The sequence below is a fragment of the Scomber scombrus genome, chromosome 6 (assembly GCF_963691925.1).
Source record: "Scomber scombrus chromosome 6, fScoSco1.1, whole genome shotgun sequence".
Classification (NCBI taxonomy): Eukaryota; Metazoa; Chordata; class Actinopteri; order Scombriformes; family Scombridae; genus Scomber; species Scomber scombrus.
In genome coordinates, this window is record NC_084975.1 from 6724467 (window position 1) to 6743822 (window position 19356).

At 38.2% G+C, this 19356-nt stretch overlaps 4 protein-coding genes across 6 annotated transcripts in view; 2 read left to right on the forward strand and 2 right to left on the reverse strand.

The window, feature by feature from the left end:
- LOC133981956 (transcription factor SOX-6-like) overlaps positions 1–1708 on the reverse strand; it is a 110476-nt gene extending 108768 nt beyond the window's left edge. The window contains exon 1 of the mRNA XM_062420838.1: positions 1461–1708. The gene's annotated coding sequence lies outside the window, so the exon portion shown is untranslated. The remainder of the gene's footprint in view (positions 1–1460) is intronic.
- Positions 1709–5348: 3640 nt separating this feature from the next.
- On the forward strand, positions 5349–10007 carry c6h11orf58 (chromosome 6 C11orf58 homolog). The gene is made up of 5 exons (XM_062420682.1): positions 5349–5486; positions 7315–7398; positions 7512–7572; positions 7796–7905; positions 8908–10007. The coding sequence occupies exons 1-5, from the start codon at positions 5433–5435 to the stop codon at positions 9154–9156; spliced, it is 558 nt and encodes a 185-aa protein (XP_062276666.1). The 5' UTR covers positions 5349–5432; the 3' UTR covers positions 9157–10007.
- Positions 10008–11553: 1546 nt separating this feature from the next.
- Positions 11554–17896, forward strand: LOC133982555 (NLR family CARD domain-containing protein 3-like). The gene is made up of 9 exons (XM_062421620.1): positions 11554–11961; positions 12151–12258; positions 12838–12892; positions 13094–13322; positions 13707–15522; positions 16107–16274; positions 16424–16591; positions 16674–16720; positions 16825–17896. Exons 1-9 carry the CDS (start codon positions 11834–11836, stop codon positions 17367–17369), a joined length of 3264 nt encoding a protein of 1087 aa, XP_062277604.1. The 5' UTR covers positions 11554–11833; the 3' UTR covers positions 17370–17896.
- A 141-nt stretch (positions 17897–18037) lies between these two features.
- plekha7a (pleckstrin homology domain containing, family A member 7a) overlaps positions 18038–19356 on the reverse strand; it is a 140571-nt gene continuing 139252 nt past the window's right edge. For all 3 annotated transcript variants that reach the window (XM_062421617.1, XM_062421618.1, XM_062421619.1), the window contains one exon: positions 18038–18599. In XM_062421617.1, the coding sequence (XP_062277601.1) occupies positions 18577–18599 (23 nt within the window). In that variant the 3' untranslated portion in view covers positions 18038–18576. The remainder of the gene's footprint in view (positions 18600–19356) is intronic.

Here is a 19356-nt window from a genome sequence, read left to right on the forward strand (position 1 = left end):
CTGTCCTGTTCCCCCTGGTATTGTCTCCCAATGGATCCGTGTTAGGGCTCCTGATCTATTTTAATTTATGACTCATGCATTCTTCTAGGGTCAGTCGCCGTGACCTCCGGGGGGGAAAGTTAACTTGGGTCTAAAGACGCCCCTCTTTCTCCTCTCTGTACTGTCTATTTCTCTCTATTGTATACATGTGGGGCAAAACACGCGGCCCGGCAGAGTGGCCGCAGGCAAAAAGGTGCGTCTATCGAGGTCCAGCGAAACCAGTGGGACGCGCACGAGGACCACAGGCTGTCCGACAGAGCGCGAGGCGTTCACGATATTGGACAGAAGGCTACCGCTGTGTGGCCGAAAATGAAACTACCAATAGTGTCATCCCACAGTTTCTAGTGGGTTTGCATGGGATGAATTTAAACCCCCTCTAGTTTCCTGCAGCTCACTTTTTTTTTTTAAAAAGTGCTTTAATATTACACTTTGGTGGCTCTACACAAGTATTTAAGTGATTACTGTACATTTGCAGCAATTCATGCAAAGCTCGTTTCATGTGTTTCTGGGTAAAAGCCTGCAGAATAATGTCTTGGGGCTACAGAACCGCTGAGCCATTTCTGTCAATAGTGCGTGACAGCGATGTAGAGGAGGACGAACACAGTTAATAAACTTAAGTTAATGCTCTGCTAAAGTTTTTTTTTTTGTTTAATTTAATTTATCTATTTCTGCTGAAATTAAACTTGAATACCTTAATTGTTTTAATTTAAGCTGTATCAAACGGTCTAAAGCAGATGCATACATTACTTGAAAGTCAATACTGTTATAGCATTGATGTGGTTTGGCTGTATATGATCACAGACAGGTGATAATTGTATATTTCAACATCCCATCACCGGTTCTGAGGTGCGTCTGTGAATAAAGGTGTTGTGTTGCAAGACCACAACTTCTGCAAAGTTTTCACAAAATATATCACTGAGCTCAAGTTCATCTCACAACCATACAGGTATACCCTGCGTATTATAAGTTTAGTATTGTTTATTATAAGGGCAAATAACCGTATTTATGATCAACTATTAAATTACAACTGTGTTTTTTATATACACGCTTAAGGTTTACTTTTAAACTTTCTGTGATGATTTTTGGTGGCTTATAGCCCAGTTTTAAGTCAGTTATAACATTCACATATAACAATAACTAAAGAATATTTCAGTCACGTTTTCTGGTATCTTAAATACAAAACTCTTCTAAAAATAATTCTTTGATCAGTATTTATTTGGCACATTTATGTCGACCGAGTATAATCACGGCCCAACTGCAAGATTAAAGACACTGATACAGCCTGAATCTGCTGCTGTCATCGCTGCGTGTCTTGGAGAAGAGGTACATGGTGCGCACCGACTTTTCAAAACAACCAGTTCAGATTAGGACGCGCGGATCCCCGGTGTGGTCCACGCGGGGTGTAACAGGACTTTTCTTACCTGTAGTCACTTATTAGGCACTTCTCTTCGCTGTGAGCTTCTTGCAAACTTGCAGACAGTTCAGGGCGATGATAAAGAGTTTCAGCGCTGAGACCAAACAAGCGGAGTCAGTTCAAACAGCCTTCAAATCCCGTGCGTAAAGTCACCATCGCTGAGGCATGTCGGGGACTTTAGTAACTCCTCTGTTTGCGCTCTGCCGAGGATCAGATGGTCAAATAAAACACTTCGACGTCGCTGTCAGAAGTGACGCTGAGCTCGAGCAGCTGTCATTCGGAGGATTTTTTAAAAACTATTTTAAGTTATTTCCCGTCCGGCACTATGTGGAGGTTAAGTGAGAGTGCGGGGCAGTGTCGGGTAAAGAGGCAGAGGCAGGCTAACCCCTCCTCTCTCTCTCTCTCTCTCTCTCTCTCTCTCTCTCCTCTCTCTCTCTCTCTCTCTCTCTCTCTCTCTTCCTCTTCTCCTCTCTCTCTCTCTCTCTCTCTCTCACTCTCTCTCTCTCACTCTCTCTCTTTCCTCCAGTCACTATCTGTCTGTGCTTCTGTATCACTTTCTTTGAGTGTATAGTTCATTAAAATATAACACGTTTACATGATTGTCCTCCCTCTTCCCCATTTTAACTTTTCCTCTCACCGCTTTTCTGTGTGGTGTGTGTGTGTGTGTGTGTGTGTGTGTGTGTGTGTGTGTGTGTGTGTGTGTGTGTGTGTGTGTGTGTGTGTGTGTGTTTGTGATTGTGTGTATGTAAGTGCGTGTGTGCAGCCGGCAGTGGTCACCTGCTCCTGCTCCTGCTGACCACTTCGGATGCAAATGTAATTTTTACTTTCATCTAACTATGGCTACAATGTTCTTCATGTGTGAGTGTGTCTGTCAGAAATTACCCTAATTGAAAATCCTACAAAGACAATTTCTATTGATAATAAATGGTGTGTTTGTGGACAGTTTGGGCAAATAATGTAAAATAAATGTTATTCTGTACTAATATTTAGGAAATTTAAATGTCATCATCAGCGCTCGTTTATCAATAAAAACACAATTTTACAGTCAAATTGGGAATAAAATCTGAGATCAAGTTAGTGATTAAATCTCCTTCTCTTTCAACATATTCTTCTCCTGTTTTGTCTGAAGCAGATAAAGTCTTGAAAGTTGTTTTGTTCTTAATGCGTCTAAAGAAAAAAATACTTTATTAAAGATATAATAAGAAAGTGTCAGGACTCTGCTTGGATAATTAGATAAAGAGTGTTAATCTCATTCAAATATAGTACAAGCCCAAACGCAAACACTTGCTGTTTGTTGATACTTGACGTTTAATATCTCAATGATTGTGTTCAATGAAGTTTGAACGTCCTGACAGAGGTGTGAGCGCCTCTGGGCTCTTCCCCTATTACACTGACTCGTACGCCCCCTTCTGGAGGTTTTAATGCATATCATCCACTTAAAGGCTCAGTATTGTTGGCTACATCTGTGAAGCCTGAAAGCTTGTGGAAATTGATAGTCTGTCTAAGTATCCCAATCTAATTTAATGGAATTATGGAAAACTGCAAAATGACGAGGCAATTAATTAGGTTCATTATCATTCAGATTTATCTTTTGGGCTTTGTGTTTTCCATTGAAATGAGCTACATTATTTTAAGACTATGACAAGTACGTTTTACTTCCATCTGAAAAAATGTCTCAGAGATGGAGGTTTTGTGTAAAGATGGCAAAACAGACACGTTTGAGACATAAAAACACTTTTGTAACACTGTTTTTCGAAAAGTGCTAAAGCTGTTATTATCTATCGTTACTTTCCCTCAACAGCAGATAAATGTGAGAACAGCCTTCTAGTGTCAAACTTTGTAAATAGTCTACATCAATCTCCAAAGTGAAGGTCAAACATCTAAGTGAAGTAATAATAAGAAAAGCCCTTGATTTTTTAAAAGTTTATCTGAAATTATGAAGCTTCAGCAGTCTGAATGTGTCAAATTAAGTGAAACACTGTCAGAGGAAACACAAAGGGGGACTTTGATGCTAAAAAGATTGTAAATGTGGCAGATCTCCACTTTATTTGATTAATTCAGACAGCTGAGGCCTTTAACCTTTAGCCTGAATGTATTCTTGCATAAAAACCACTGTGTTCACACTGTGGATTTTGGCCCTCATCACTTACACTGTAAGTGCGTTTGAGTCGGTATGAACAGGAGGAAAGATTACAATGAGGAAACCCGCTTTCAATTAACTTATGGGCATTTGACTTTTGATTTAAGATACACTTGAAAAATTGTGAACGTATCCTTTAAAACGCCTCTGGATGTTTACAAGGTCAGTTAAACATAATTTAATCAGCCTAATCATAGCCCCTAGTCTTAATCTGGCTCTATTCATCGATTCATCCTACATTTAAAATGTTTCAGTCATTCAGCACTTTGTTTAAGCTTGCTAGTGGTGGTGGTACAAACCATAGACTGTTAACAAAATATGGACATAGTCACTCTGACGTCACCCATTGGTTTGTGGACTGCATGGATGTATAAAGAGAACTGGATACAGCATCATTCCTATGAAAGATACTCAGTGGTGCATGAAGCCAAAAAATTTTCTTTCCCTTCTTCATAGCTTCCTCATTGTTGGACCCATAGAGCAAGCGTACTATTTCAGCTAGCCAAGCCGGCTACTTCTGGTTTAGTGCTCTGATTAACTTGAATGGGGATAAAACAATCTAATCGTGCAGCTCTTCTTCAGGACTTTTGAAATCTGGTTAAAATTATTAATTTCACAGGAGTTTTTACGCTCAGAAAAATGTTTTCCTTTGACAATGTAAGTCTATGGAAAAAGTATTTTGGGGCCAAATAGCATTACATGTTGTAATACACACAATACAATAAATCAAATTGGCTTCAAAGCCCAGCGCTGTTCCTGGGGGCTTGGTGAACAGCCGTTTTTAAGTTCTGCAATTTGACTATCACCATCTTTGATTTTTGGAGCCAGAAGTTTCTATATTTGGATGAGAGGTTGGAGCTGAGCTGACCCGGGCACAGTCAATGATTAACTGCAATAATGCTAATGCTAATGCTAATTGTCACTATAAAAATAAGATGTAGTCACATTACTCATAAAGGTACTGAATAGTCAGCTTCTTCACGATTATTTTAGTACAACCAAACACTGAACAAGTCATTTTTAGGTGACCAAAATGTGTCAAACTTTCATGAACTAAAAACACACAGCGATAAAACAGCAACAACGATACTCTGTGAATCTCGGGTTACACCACGGTCACGTTATGTTATCAACGTGGAAGCAAAGTATATGCTGCTTTATCATCTATTTTACTGTAAATGGGACCATCATTTACAAAATAAACATAATGGTGAATTGAAGAAGACTTGGAAAAGGTGATTAAGACCATCAACTCATTGGGAAAGTGTTTACTGAGGTCATAAAGTAGGTTCATTTTCTCATAGACTTCCATACAATTAGGTTTATTTTTGCAACCCCTGCTGGCCATTAGAGAGAACACAGGTTTAAGAACTTCCAATTGCACATTGGCTTCACTTATTAGACTGGCAGCTGGGAGCTACCATTAATGTATTATAAGTGTCGGATAGAGTGCCACCATTCAGTCTATCAGCCCATTTTTCCTATTGACCACTTCAAGTCACAATCGCCCTGCAGCCTAAAAAGCATTTTCTCCATAGACCACCGTTGCACATGAGACTTTTGTAAAACAGGAAACCAATTATGACTCTTTCTATTATGTTTTTTTGGGGGGCCATAGAAATAATGGCCACTACAACGAGGTTAATTTTTTAAAGGGTGAAGTAACACAATCTAACGCTGAGGGGCAGCAGAGAGTTAACGTAACCCATAGCAACGCAAGGCGACGAAGAAGACGGAACAGGACGTGACGACACACAGGATTGTTGACAATCCAGCTAACTAGCTAATGCTAGGTGGCATGATATTTTACTGAGAGTTTTGTACATTATTTCGGTTATAATGAGTTCTCCGGAGGACAGACATGGTTCAAAACGACCCGCATCCCCAGATGACGTGAGTATGATGATAAAAAACTGGGTGTAGACAGTAGATGGAAGCTGTGAATGACTAAGATAAGGTTAGCGTCAACATTAGCCCGTCTGCTAACGACGTTTATCGTAAATCTGAACACGTTTTTAGTTTGTTGTCCTCACAAAGTTTGCCCTCTTTTTAATTCAGATTTAAAGCTTTACTGCACAACACGTAGTATTTATGGTATCAATGTAACATGCACGAACTTGGGGTCATCTAATCAAAACTACGTTTGTCACTTCTTTTTTTAAAAGATGAGTCTTTTATTGACAGTATTTTACCCAGTTAGAGTCAGGAGTTGAAGAGTGTTCAGTATCTTACATTGAATTTATAATAATCACCACTGGTCAATTTAAATAATTGTATGCAAAACTACATTGTACCTGCACTTTAAATGATGTTATCCTCGCACATCAGTTTGAAGCTAATCCAGTGTTAGTACATTAACTCAAGTATTTAAGGTTCTTGTACTTTATTTGAGTATTTTTTATTTAGATGCTACTTTCATCAATTTCAGAGGGAAATATTGTACTTTCTACTCCACTACATTTATTTGACGGATTTAGTTAGTTTTCAGATAAAGATTTGACACAATGGATAATATAATATAGTTTTTAAAATACAACACATTGTTAAAAATCAGCTTTTTGGTTTTTGACATTTTACAAAAAGCAGTGTGTAGTCGGGCTCACATTTCAGATGTCTATGAGTTCTTAACAGCTCCACCAAATAGTGATTTTTCCTTTTAAACTTTTCACAGGGTTTCATTTCAATAAATTCAAATGCTTCAAAATATTTAACCAAAAAGTCCGAAAACAGAGATTTGTGTATCAGAACCTTCTCTCCCATTACTCATCTCACAACTCCTCAGATTTGTCTGCTGACCCTTTGGATGGGCCCGACCCCTAGGTTTGGAACCACTGGACTAAACTAGCTACCTGTATTCAAAGTAGTGTAAACTAGCTCCACCTCCAGCAGCTACAACAGTAACATGCAGCTCTAACATTGATGCTTCACTATTAATAATGTAATGTCATATATAATAATATATCAGTCAGAGGGACCAAACCACTACTTTTACTGTAATACTGCATACTACATCACTCATAATACTGCATGTACTTTTACTGCAATACTGCATACTACATCACTCATAATACGTATGTACTTTTACTGTAATACTTTAACTACATCAAGCTCATAATACGTATGTACTTTAACATCATTTTACTGCTAATACTTATATGTACTTTTAGGATTTTTCATGCAGGACTTTTACTTGTAGTGGGGTATGTTTACATTGCTTTATTGGTGTTTTTATTCAAGTTAATGATCTGAGTACTTCTTCCAACACTGGGAAGGCAATTCATTCGACACAGTTGTTAGACCTCAATCATACACAACAAGATGCATTTTTGTGAGAAATACTGACTGTAAACACTCAATCAATCTTTTATTAACTTAAAAGGCTATTCTTTTTCTGTTATAATTCTCTAATCCTTTATGCATGACTCGGTTATGCTTAGTTATACTCAGACAGTGCTCACAATTAGACCGACAGAATCCCAACATCATCAAACTTGCATCCAGTTAGGAGAAACCACAGATCCTTCACTTCTGGCTTTAAACACTGTATGAGCCATTAGAAAGTAAAAGGACACCAGATGGTTGGACACTGTTTGTTAGAAACGGCTTACATGATTATTTTCTGTTAATGTGATGTGACATTAAGGGGCCTGATCATTATGTTATATGATCTGCTTCTGTTGTGTATGAATCCCAGTAGTAATAACAGGGCTTTTTATGGCAGGATGGATCCACTCAGTGGTCATCAGCTGATCTGGGAAGCAACGAGAGGAAGCAGAAGTTTTTACGATTAATGGGCGCTGGCAAGGTTTGTTAAGTTTATTGTGGATCAGTTTATGTTCAGTTCACTTTATTATGAACCTGTAATGCATAGAAAAATGTGAAAATTGACCAAAGTTAAGATTTGTGTTTGTTTTCTAGAGAGAACCCACTGGACGTCTTGTCATTGGCGACCACAAGTCAACATCCCACTTCCGCAGTGGTAAGTGTCTCAGTTTATCTTCACTAAAAGTGCTGTGTTTGTTCTGCTGTCATAAGACACTTATAAACTACTGTCCCATGCCACTTAGTCATGATGCCTCATCCTTATTCCCAATGCAATAACCCGGCTTTCCCAACTACACATCCGCCGCACAGATCTATCCATGCATGGATAGGCCTGTAATGGCTGGGTGTGCTTGCTGTCACTAATGTTTCCTCTGCAGGCCAGGAAGATAGGAGGATGAACGAGCAGCTGGAGATTCAGTACCAGCAGGGCATGGACGGGAAGCTGTCGGGTCGGAACCGGAGACACTGCGGCCTGGGTTTCAGTGAGGTGAGGGGTCATCCAAGGCCAGACGGGAGGGCTTAGACTCAAGTGTGGCAGAGCTGAAGAGTATTGAAAATAGATTTACTGCTGATAAACATTGTCTAGTGGCAAGTTCAAACTGAGTGGTTTAATTGACTTTTTTTGCTCCAGTGAAAGTGTGCAACCATACATCCTCTTTAAATCCATTCAGCATATTTGTTGCTCGCCATGAAATGAGAAAAATTAAAGTGTACTAAAATAATTCTTAATTTGTTTCCCAATACATGAAGGTACCTATACCTCAAGTAAGATGGTGCATGCCCCTCCAACAAGCACCACTTACTCTCTGAATGATAGTTCCTACCTAAATATGCTGTGGTAACCTGTGATCAGGCAACATCCAGTGTGAACTGCATAAAGCAATTATAAGATAATATGCCACAGTCACTTAGTATACAGGTTTGTTCCTGCAATTTGCGACCAATTAGATGGATATTCTTAGAAAAGAAAGATGTCAAAAACAGGTAACTGAAGGTCTTTTTTTTCTCATGACAAAATAAATAGAAAATTATGACTCAGTTAATTTTCCAATCAAGTCAATATAATATGTGAAATGTAATTATGTATTTCTTGAGCCTCTGAAAATGTAATACTTCTTAAAATGTGTTTACCATATACTATAACACTACTGTGTAAATCAATTGTGTGTATGTTAGCATGTGGTATTACTTTTATTAGGACACCTATTCTTAGGTGATTTCCATAATGAATTAAGATTAATCACACAAGAATTCCAACCAGTAATATGAACAGTCCCACTGATTTTCAGCTCAGTTTTTAGTTGTCTGGCTGCAAATGTACTGATTTGCTTCACTATCAACACACTTGTAGTGTTTTTGGCCACAGCAAGCAGCTGTTTTCAGAGAAAAGGCTCTTAAAGCTCGCTGTATATTATTCTTACATCATGTTTTTAAGATAATTTGTTGTCATAAGAGAAATTAATTTTTTTTTCTTTTTTTGTTTTCTTAGCCAGAGCCAGAGTCAGATCCTTTGCCACCACTGGAAAGCCAGACAAATGCAACTGAGCCCGAGAGGTCTACTGATGAAAAAGAGCCTAGTGATGAAAAAGAGCCTAGTGATGAAGAAGAGCCCACAGACAGCGAGGACGAAGAAGAACACACTGATGAAGAGAGCTCAGACGAGGATAAGCCCAGCTCAAACAGTCAGAATAAAGAACGGAAACACGGATGCAAATCGGCTTTTGTGAAGTCTGCATAGGGTTGAGGGGGATGGACAGGGAAGTTTCTTTTTTTTGTAAACTCAAATTTGTACATTTTGACGTTATTTGTTTACCTATAGGCGATTCTCCATCAGTTTAGTCCTTTTTACTGTGTAGAAATGGGTCTGGTCTTTGGGCTTTGGGCTCCTGGTGTGCATGTCCAAGAATCAAGTCTGCTTTTGGTTATGTGGTGTCACTCTATGTTAAAATGGCAAATTATCCCGTTTTTATTTGAACATTTTAACAGTCACTGCATTTGCCTTGAATTGTGTTTAATGGAACAGGATTGCTTGCCCTTCAGCATGATTGGTACACATTGTGGATTTTGTGATTTCTTGATGGAAAACCAATAAAAGGAAGTGTCACAATTGTAATGCTTGTTGTTCTTAAAATCTCTCAGACAAAGAAGATGGTTTATATGTAAGACACTTTTTTTTCCTTTTGCATTCTGCATTATGTTTCCCTGTGGGCTAAAAGTAAACGTACAGTGTGTTTGTTTTGTGCAGGAAAGTTTTTTTTTTAGATTTTTTCAAAACTTTAGAGTATTTAAGCTTTTGCCAAAAGTGCAGGAGTTAAAGTTCTCAGACATGAATTCATATAAAACTTAATACATTGTAAACATTTGCTCCTGGACAACTTGTCAGGTTTACAAATGTTTTTCTTGTTGTAATCTCTGCAAGTGCTAAATACAAGATGTGTGCGCTAAAATGATGATTATGTGTAGAGGGATCAGTTTCATTTGGAGGTAATGAATTGTGTCCACCAGGAGGATGTAAAGAGACCAAAAATGGAATAAAATTGAAAGTGGAAAAAAAAGACCTTTAAAATACATTAAAGCTCAATTTTGGATACCATCTGTTGTGAATTTGGTAAATTGATTTGATTCAGTTAAAATATGGTGCAAAATATTTGATTTGGAAACTTGTAATACATGTTTGTACGTGAATGCAACATTACTATTACAACAAAACAGACACATTTAAGCACAATAACAGGAGGACTGAGTAAATGAGTCCCTGATTCAATGATGTCAAAGGAGGGTTATCTAACATCGGGATCAGACGTTATTTTAGGGTTGTGTTTCTTAAAAACAGACTTTTTAAAGGTCTTTTTCTTTTCTTTTTTACAATCTTACCGTCAGTTTGATCATTATTTTCTTCAAGGTTTTATATGAGGAAGACAGTTTTCATACTAGTATTACTATCCTCACCACTTAAACTTTGCATTTACTAAAAGCACACTGTTAAAGAAGTTTATGAGACACAGTTCAATGCAGTCAGCTGATCAGAACCTGAACTTGATCACAGCACACACGTCAGAATAAACGTACCTGCGTGAGACCACGCCTTTACCAGATGAGGCAAACAAACAGCTGAGCTCGCGGTAAGACTATGACGTTCATGTTTTTGCATTAAAAATTAAAGTAAATGCAGCAGATTATTTAAAATAATCTTGATGGAGTTAGTTTTAAAGTAGTTTGCTGTTTAGATCGACCTTATCTGGTTTGAGGGTTTGTTTTTGTTTTATTGTGTTGTCAAAAGTGTTACAAAAAATTTTTAATGCTTCATTTTCTTTTGAATGTAATTACACAACATGAGGAAACGAGATTAGATAAAGGTTATGAGAAGAAAAGTGTAAGGCATTTGCACATTATTGAGAAATGTACAACGACATGATTAGAAACTGAAACCAATCGTGTCGCAGTAATGTAATTAAAGCTACGAATATGTTACAATTGTATGCATTGATGTGAACGTTTTAATAAAATTAAGATGAACTCCAGAAGTTTCTGGGGGTATTTTTTGTCAGTAGCCAACTGTGTTTTCTGCTCATCCAGTGACTAATGAGTGATAAAAGGAAACAAGTCTTTTGTGGTCTGTAGGCACCCTGGCATGCACATGATACAGTCATGGGTGGAGTGAACAAGATAAGGGATTAAGCCCAGAGCCAGTTGTTTTGTTTGTTTGTTTTTTGGGACGGTTTACTTGTGCAGAATTTAATTGTACTGCATTGTATGATTATTGCAACAACATTAGTGGTAGTAATTTATTCTGGTCCTTATTAACTATTTTCCAAATAGAATGTATATAAAAAAAAAATAAGGCATTAGATCAAAAGAAAAATAACAAATATGACATTCATTTTTAAGTAATACTTGACTCGGTAACACTGTCTTAACTGAAATGTTTTCACAAGTTTCACTCTTAATCACAGTTGTTGTAAATTCACTCAGATTCATTCAGCAGTTGGTTGAAATCACTGTTAAACTACACTTCTGCCATCAGACTGACGCTACAGGAGTGTGAAATGCAGGACAAGACAGGCAAACAGCTTCTATCCACAGGTCATCAGGCTTCTGTCACTCTGACTGGTTGAACTTTGAACACTACACACACAGATATATTTTGACTGCTGTCGCTCAGTGCGGATCAACGATATACTCAATAATGTACAGTGCATTCTTATGACCAGTATCCACACTGTTATTTGCAATATATGCAATAATGCATAGTGCACTTTATGTCCACTTTATGTTGTGTTTACTGTGCATATGATAATACATTTGTGGAATCTTGAATACTGAGCAAAATCGAAATGTAAATAGTCCACAGAGTTTAGCCATTGTACTAAATATAACTTGTCTCTTAAGGAAACTAATTGGATGTTTCCTCCAAAATGGATATTGCCGAAAACACTGAGAAGTATCCTGAACAGCCACAACTGCCTGGCTCACCCAACGTGTTAATGAAAAGTGATGCTTCCATGGAGGGTCGTCATGACTTCTGCAAAGAAACAGCTGATAGGTACAAATAAACATACGCTGGGTCTTTAGGAATGGTTTATATGTGGCTCCATGGATTGAAATGTCCAACATTTTAGTTCAAAGTGAAATATCTTATCAACTATTGAATGGGTTACCATGAAAAGTAATGTGAAAGCGTATGGTCCAACAAGAATACATCCTATTTACCTTAATGCATCTTTCTTTGCAGCTCAGGTACATTTGAGAAATCAGACCTGTCTGCCTTATCCTGTGTATCTATGAAGAGTGATGCTTCCATGGAGGGTCGTCATGACTTCTGCAAAGAAGCAGCTGATCGGTAAATATAGTCTGTATTCTGGGTTTTTAGTGACAGTATTGATGTAACTCGGCGGACTGAATTGCCAGTTAGTTGGTCCTAAAGTTTGGTCCCGAGTGAAACATCCTAATGACTCTGGTGATCTAGTGGAGCATCACTGGCAGGTCAAATGTTGGCCAGCACTAAACTATACCCCTGAACACTTACCAGCAGTTTAGTCACACATTTTCACTTTTGAGTATCCTGTTTATTTGGGGAGCATACAGGCTTGCCCTCACCTCTCTTAAATGGAAATGACAGTTCAGTGAAGGATTATCCTGACCTCAGCAAAGACAACTTGTGAGTATTGTCTTTAGTGTAAATAATTCTTACATTGTTTAATCTTTACATTGGAGCTTTAAATAACAACCAGGATCATTTTATTTAAGCCACTACAGAATCTATTTACAAATCGCCATACACACTACTGAAGCACACTTTGTATTTGAATGTTGCATCAATCAGTCAGTCAATCAGTGGCTATTTTCTACTTTTTACTGGCTGAATTTGAACAGACTTGATTCCTCTTAAAATAATGTTATTCTTCATATTTATCTTCAGAGATGAACACAACTCTTCAGAATCAACAGAGATGGACGCACATGCCATATTTAAGGTGGGCTATATCTCTAATGTTACCACTGAAACCATCAAAGCTAAAATAAACCACATGATATTTCATGTGCATAAAAATAACAGTTTTTTAAAAATCTAGTTTTGTAAAATAGCAATTAAATTGTTATTGAGTTTGTATCTTCGGTTTCTAATATGAACCCACAATATAAAAGCTTTATTAATTCCACTTTCTCCATTGCAGCTGGTGGATGATCAGAGCATGCATATTTTGCACAGTGAGCTCAGAAGGTATAAAAAGATTCTCTTTCCACCTCTGTCACAATCTTCTGAGAGTGAAAATCAGGATCAGGACAGACTGACTACTGATGATAAAAAGGAAGACAGCAGTGCCAGTGAGGGTGCTCTGAAGATTACACTATATGTCTTAAGGGACATTGGCCAAAGAGAGCTTGCTAACCAACTGGAGAGATGTAAGTACCAAAAGTAGGAAAATGCTAATATCTGATATATTGTGCCATTTTCTTATTTTATATTTAACTAGTTTCATTCCCAAATTTAAAGTGAAAACGTGAACCTACAATCATGATTTATTACAACACAACTAGTTTGGAACAAATCCTGATCAAGTATTCAACTTAGACAGGAATGATGTGGAAACCTGAAGGTCTGGAGGGGATCGTTAAAAAAAGTTAATGGATTTGGTTCCCCAAAATGCTGATGAGGGAAGAATTTGACCAAAAATATACTTTTATAACTTGATGATGAACTTCTTCGGCTACAGATTCATTTTGAGGTTTCAGTAATGTAATGAATGCACTAATGCATAGTATTATCGTCTGTGTTTTTGCAACTAGACATTTACGGTGAACTTGATGTCTGCCAACGCAAAGTCAGAGTCAGATTGAAAAAGTATGAATACATATACGAGGGAGCAGCAAAGCAAGGAAACCAGACACTTCTCAAGAAGGTGTACACCGAGCTCTACATCACAGAGGGATTCAGCGGAACTGTGAATGATGAACATGAGGTCAGGCAGGTTGAGGCTGCAATCAGGAGGCAAGCAGCAGAAGACAAGCCCATCAAGTGTGAAGACATCTTCAAGCCCCTCCTTGGTCAAGACAAGTTCATCAGAACCGTCCTGACCAGAGGAATTGCTGGCATTGGAAAAACTATCTCTGTACAGAAGTTCAATCTGGAATGGGCAGAGGGAAGGGTTAACCAGGATATCCAACTCCTAATTAATCTTCCATTTCGGGAGCTGAATCTGATGAAGGAGAGAAAGTACACGCTGATACAGCTTCTTCATCATTTTCTTCCAGAGGCAAAAGAATCAGGGATTTCAAATTTTGACAAGTACAAGCTTGTGCTGATATTCGATGGGTTGGATGAGTGCCGTCTTCCTCTGGACTTTGCCCACAATGAGCCCTGCAGCAGCATCTCAGATCCCGCTTCAGTGGATGAACTGCTGACAAACCTCATCAAGGGAAACCTGCTGCCCTCTGCGCACATCTGGATCACCTCCAGGCCCGCAGCTGCAAATCGCATTCCAGTCGATCTTGTTGATCGTGTGACAGAGATTCAAGGCTTCAACAACCCCCAGAAAGAAGAGTACTTCAGGAAAAAAATCTCTGATCAAAACATGGCCAGTAGAGTCATCTCACACATTAAGTCAACCAGGAGCCTCCATATCATGTGTCACATACCAGTCTTCAGCTGGATATCTGCCACCGTTCTGCAGAAGATTTTGGAAGAAACAGAGGAGGAGGAGGCAGGCAGAAGAGAAATGCCAAACACTCTGACACAAATGTACACAAACTTTCTGTTGTACAACTCGCTGACCAGAATTCGCAAGTACTCAGAAGGTGAAGAGGCATGTGCAACTCAATCCCAGGTCAACATGGATGAAGAGGTGATCTTGAAGCTTGGAAAACTGGCCTTTGAGCACCTGATGAAAGGCAACATGATCTTCTATGAGAGTGAATTGCATGAGCATGATATTGATGTCAATGATGCTGCGATATATTCAGGAATCTTTACTCAGATCTCAGAGAATGATTCTGAATTTCATCTGGAGAGGGTCTACTGCTTCGTGCATCTCAGCATACAGGAGTTTTTTGCTGCAATGTACATTCTTCACACATTCATCTGCTGCAAGCAGAACTTGCTGGAGCCACAAGACACCAACACCACCCAGGATGCTCCCAGTGGTGTAACCAGTCTCCTCAGGAGCGCCGTGGATAAGGCCCTGCAGAGTGAGAACGGACACCTGGATCTTTTCCTGCGCTTCCTTCTTGGCCTCTCACAGACATCTAATCAGACTTTGTTGAAGAGAGTACTGACCACAATGAAGATCAGTTCACAAAGAAATGAGGAGATTGTGGAGTACATCAAAGAGAAGATCAGGGAAAATCCATCCCCAGAAAGATGTATCAACCTCTTCCACTGCCTCAGTGAGCTCAATGATCAGTCTCTTTTGGAGGAAATCCAAAACTACCTGAGCTCTGGCAGTTTATCAGAGACCAAGCTGTCATCTTCACAGTGGTCTGCTCTGGTCTTTGTGTTGCTGACCTCAGAGGAAGAGCTGCATGAGTTTGATCTGAGGAAATATTCAAGATCAGAAGAGGGTCTTCTGAGACTGTTACCAGTGATCAAAGAATCCAGAGTAGCCCTGTGAGTACAGAAAAACACTATCCTCTGCACCTATCACAACTATTTAATGTTATGTTAGAACTTTTTTTAAAAACTTAAAATAGTAAATATACAAAAAATAGTTCATATTGTATAATTATATCACTTTGTAAAGGTTCTATTTGCATCATCTCAAAATATTGATACATCATGGATGTAGTGAAAGGCTCAGTGTATATAATCAGACTGGTTTCGGAGAATTGGCTTTTCCTGTCAGAACTAGTGGCTTTTCAGATGCAAGACCACATTTCCTGTTAGCTTCTATTAGGTTTCTCTTTTGATTTTACAGTCTCAGACTAGTGTGAAATGTAAGATCCATTATTCACTCACTGAACATTTCCTGCTGTGACACGCTCTTGCTCTTCAGGTTGGTTATGTTGTAAAGCAGTTCTGCAGATTTTCTGTGAAATTTGAACCAGGGAAAAGCAATGTCAAAAATAGTCTGGGGAATGCAGATCTTATTGCTGATGCAATCATTTTTGTGGTTGTTATGTCTTGAAATTAAACATTCAACAAACTATGCCAACACAACACACTAAATTATTAGTTTTTTCCTATTTTTGTAGGCTTAAAGAATGCAACCTTGCAGATAAATGCTGTGATGCACTTGCAGCTGTTCTAAGCAATGCATGTCTGAAGGAGCTGGACCTAAGTGACAATGATCTGAAAGACTCAGGTGTAGAACTGCTCTCTGCTGGACTTGCAAGTCCATCATGTCAACTGGAAAAACTAAGGTCTGTGAAGTGTCGCAGCAGGCTATCTTTGGTATCATTAGTTAGCTGAAACAAACTAAAGACATATCCAGCCCTAATTTATATTCATTGAATACAAGTTTTTATTACATTCTGTGAATTACATTTTGTTTTTTCCCCTTTAATTTCAGTCTTCCCTTCTGTGGAATCACAGAGATTGGTTGTGGATTTTTGGCTAAAGCTCTCAGGTCTAACCCAACCCACTTGAAAGAGCTGGATCTGAGTTACAATCATCCAGGGCAACTGGGAATGGAGCTGCTGTCGTCTCTACGGCAAGACATTGAACACCTCACTATCAGGTAAAAAATCACAGTTAAATTAGCAAGTTTTGCCTTTTAAGACTTTTTAAATTGCAAATAACCTCTCTTTGACTTTTCCTAGCTTGGGTAGCAATGCAGAGTGTTACTTAAAATCATCTCTGAAGAAATGTAAGTTGTTTTTCCTTAACATAGGCAGTCAAAGCCACTTTCATCCTTAAATACAGTATATATATACCTGGTTTAAATATCTTATATTGTTTATGTTTCATCAGATGCGTGTGAGCTTACCATGGACATAAACACGGCCCATTTACTGCTGGCTTTTTCTGAAGACAACAAAAAAATGACACGAATGAAAACGCCTCAGCTGTATCGTGACAGCCCTGACAGATTTACAGACTGGGGACAAGTGCTATGTAAAGAGAGTCTGTCTGCTCGTTGCTACTGGGAGGCCGAGTGGACTGGAGAATGGACAGGTATAGGAGTGGCTTACAAAGGAATCAGCAGGAAAGCAAAAGGTAATGATTGTGTCCTAGGCTACAATGACAAGTCTTGGAGTCTGCGCTACTGTCAAGGCGAATACACTGCCGGGTACAATAAGGGTATTGCAAGCACACCTGTCCCATACTTCAATTCCAAAAAGGTTGGAGTGTTTCTAGACTGGTCAGCTGGCATCCTGTCCTTCTACGCTGTATCATCAAACACCATGACTCACCTGCATACCTTCCACACTGAATTCACTGAGCCAGTTTATGCAGGCTTTAGACTGGCAAATGATGATACTTCATTGGCTCTGTGCCAGCCAGAATACCCATAAATACCCCTAATTCATATTCCTTCATTCTGTTCATAAAACATGTACATAGAATAAAGGCTGAACATAAAGAGATTTCAGATGGTCTTGCTTGGCTTCTGAAATGCTATTTCAAACTATATCAACAGTAAATTCCTTTCAATACAGTAATTATTACCATCAAGTTACAGTTTTCTATCAGAAATAGCTCTAATCTAGCTTGAGTACCTCTACCGCTGCTCTTTAGGGGCATCTAAGCTCTTAACCCTGTCCTCTAGGGGGTGAGCCTGAACAACCTGAAAAACAGAAAAAAGACACCCAGAAACACATTATCTAGAGTCCATACTGGTGTACATAGTTGTCAGCTGAGTTGTGGTTGAAAGTTTTTGAGGAAAATCAAGTGAGTGTACTTTGTTATAAGACTTTTTTTGGTCAAATATTGGTTATTATTGTTTATAAGTGTATATCGATATGTGTTCCAGCGGTTTGAATATCTTCCCTGGAAAGTCTGTTTTTTATCTGTACAAGACAAATGATAGAAAATGTTACAAAGACAAAACAGCATTACAACTGTATATAAAGACAATGCAAGTATGCTGTTCTACTTAATAGCATCAGATTAACTGTAGGTTTTGTTATTTTGTGTACTTGTATAACTGTGATGTATGATATGAGGACACAGAAACAACTAGCATGTTTTATCTCGTATTTATTTTATTTATTTTTCATGTGTATGAATTGTTTTATTGTTTGCATATTATATTCTAATGCATTTTTTTGCTGGTTGACAGGACTGTGATTATTGGGTGATAGTGTTGAATTACATGAGAAAAAAACAGAAAGAAAAAAAAAGTCATAAATAAATGATTCATGTCAAAACCTGCCCACTGTAATCTACCATATTGGCTTTGACTTTCATTCCACACTTGTGTTATTGACTCATAAAAATCGACTCCAAGCTGAAAAACAGGTAATTTGCAGATAAAAGCAATTCACTCGTGTTATAAATTAGCACTTAATTGTGTAATGTAAATGCAGAAGCAGTAAAAACTGAATTCTATTTCAAAGCTATGAATCAACACTCTTTTACAAACATGTATCTTGTTCCCACTCATATAAAAGGAATTTATTACAAGTGAATTATTCAGTTGGCAACTGCTCAAAAAATGATTTGATCCCTCCTGTTAACGAAGAAGGTCCTCAGGTTTGTGGTGCTGGTCAGTCCTGTGGGTCAGTGCTGTGCAGCAGCTTTGGCTGAGGGGAGGAAAACACAAGGACGACATCAGTGTTTGTCATTGCAGTCAAGATGTGTAGATGCATATTAAATATTTCATTTGCATAAGAATCTGATTTTTAATTTCTAGTAGATTTCACAAGGACAAACTGCTCCCAGGAGAAAATGCAGCTCTTAATTATAATTTGTCGTTTGGCACAATCTGATACCTAGATGGGACATGAGTCATTTAATATTTGCAACTATAATGTATAGTTTTAACTGACAATAAAGTAAAGTGTCATTTACCACAACAATATAACCCAAGGGATCTGGACTCTTTGTAGCAGTAAAATGCTGTATTCCTGAATCATGCAGGAGATGAACAAACTACTGTGCATGTGTCGAATGAATGTCATTAATCCTGCAGTTCAATCTAGTTTAAAAAAGATCTTACATATAAAAACAAACATAACACGCATCAAAACACCCTTCACCAAAGCAGCCCTTTTGATACCAGAGCCACACTGACCAAAACAACAGCTGAGCAGAGTATCACCAAAAACACAGAAACCAGGACTGCACACAGATTTTTTCAGGGATGTGTTCCTATTCAAAACTACAGTGTGTTTAGCCAAAAGTAAAATTTGATGTTACTTTTAAGTAAGTTGTTTTGTCTTCACAGATTCATCTTCTTCTCATGTTCCAAAGATATCTATGAACATGATTGTAAATGTGATGAAAGTAAAATGAATCAGAGAATACTCTAAGTTTCACTCAGGAAACACAAATAACATA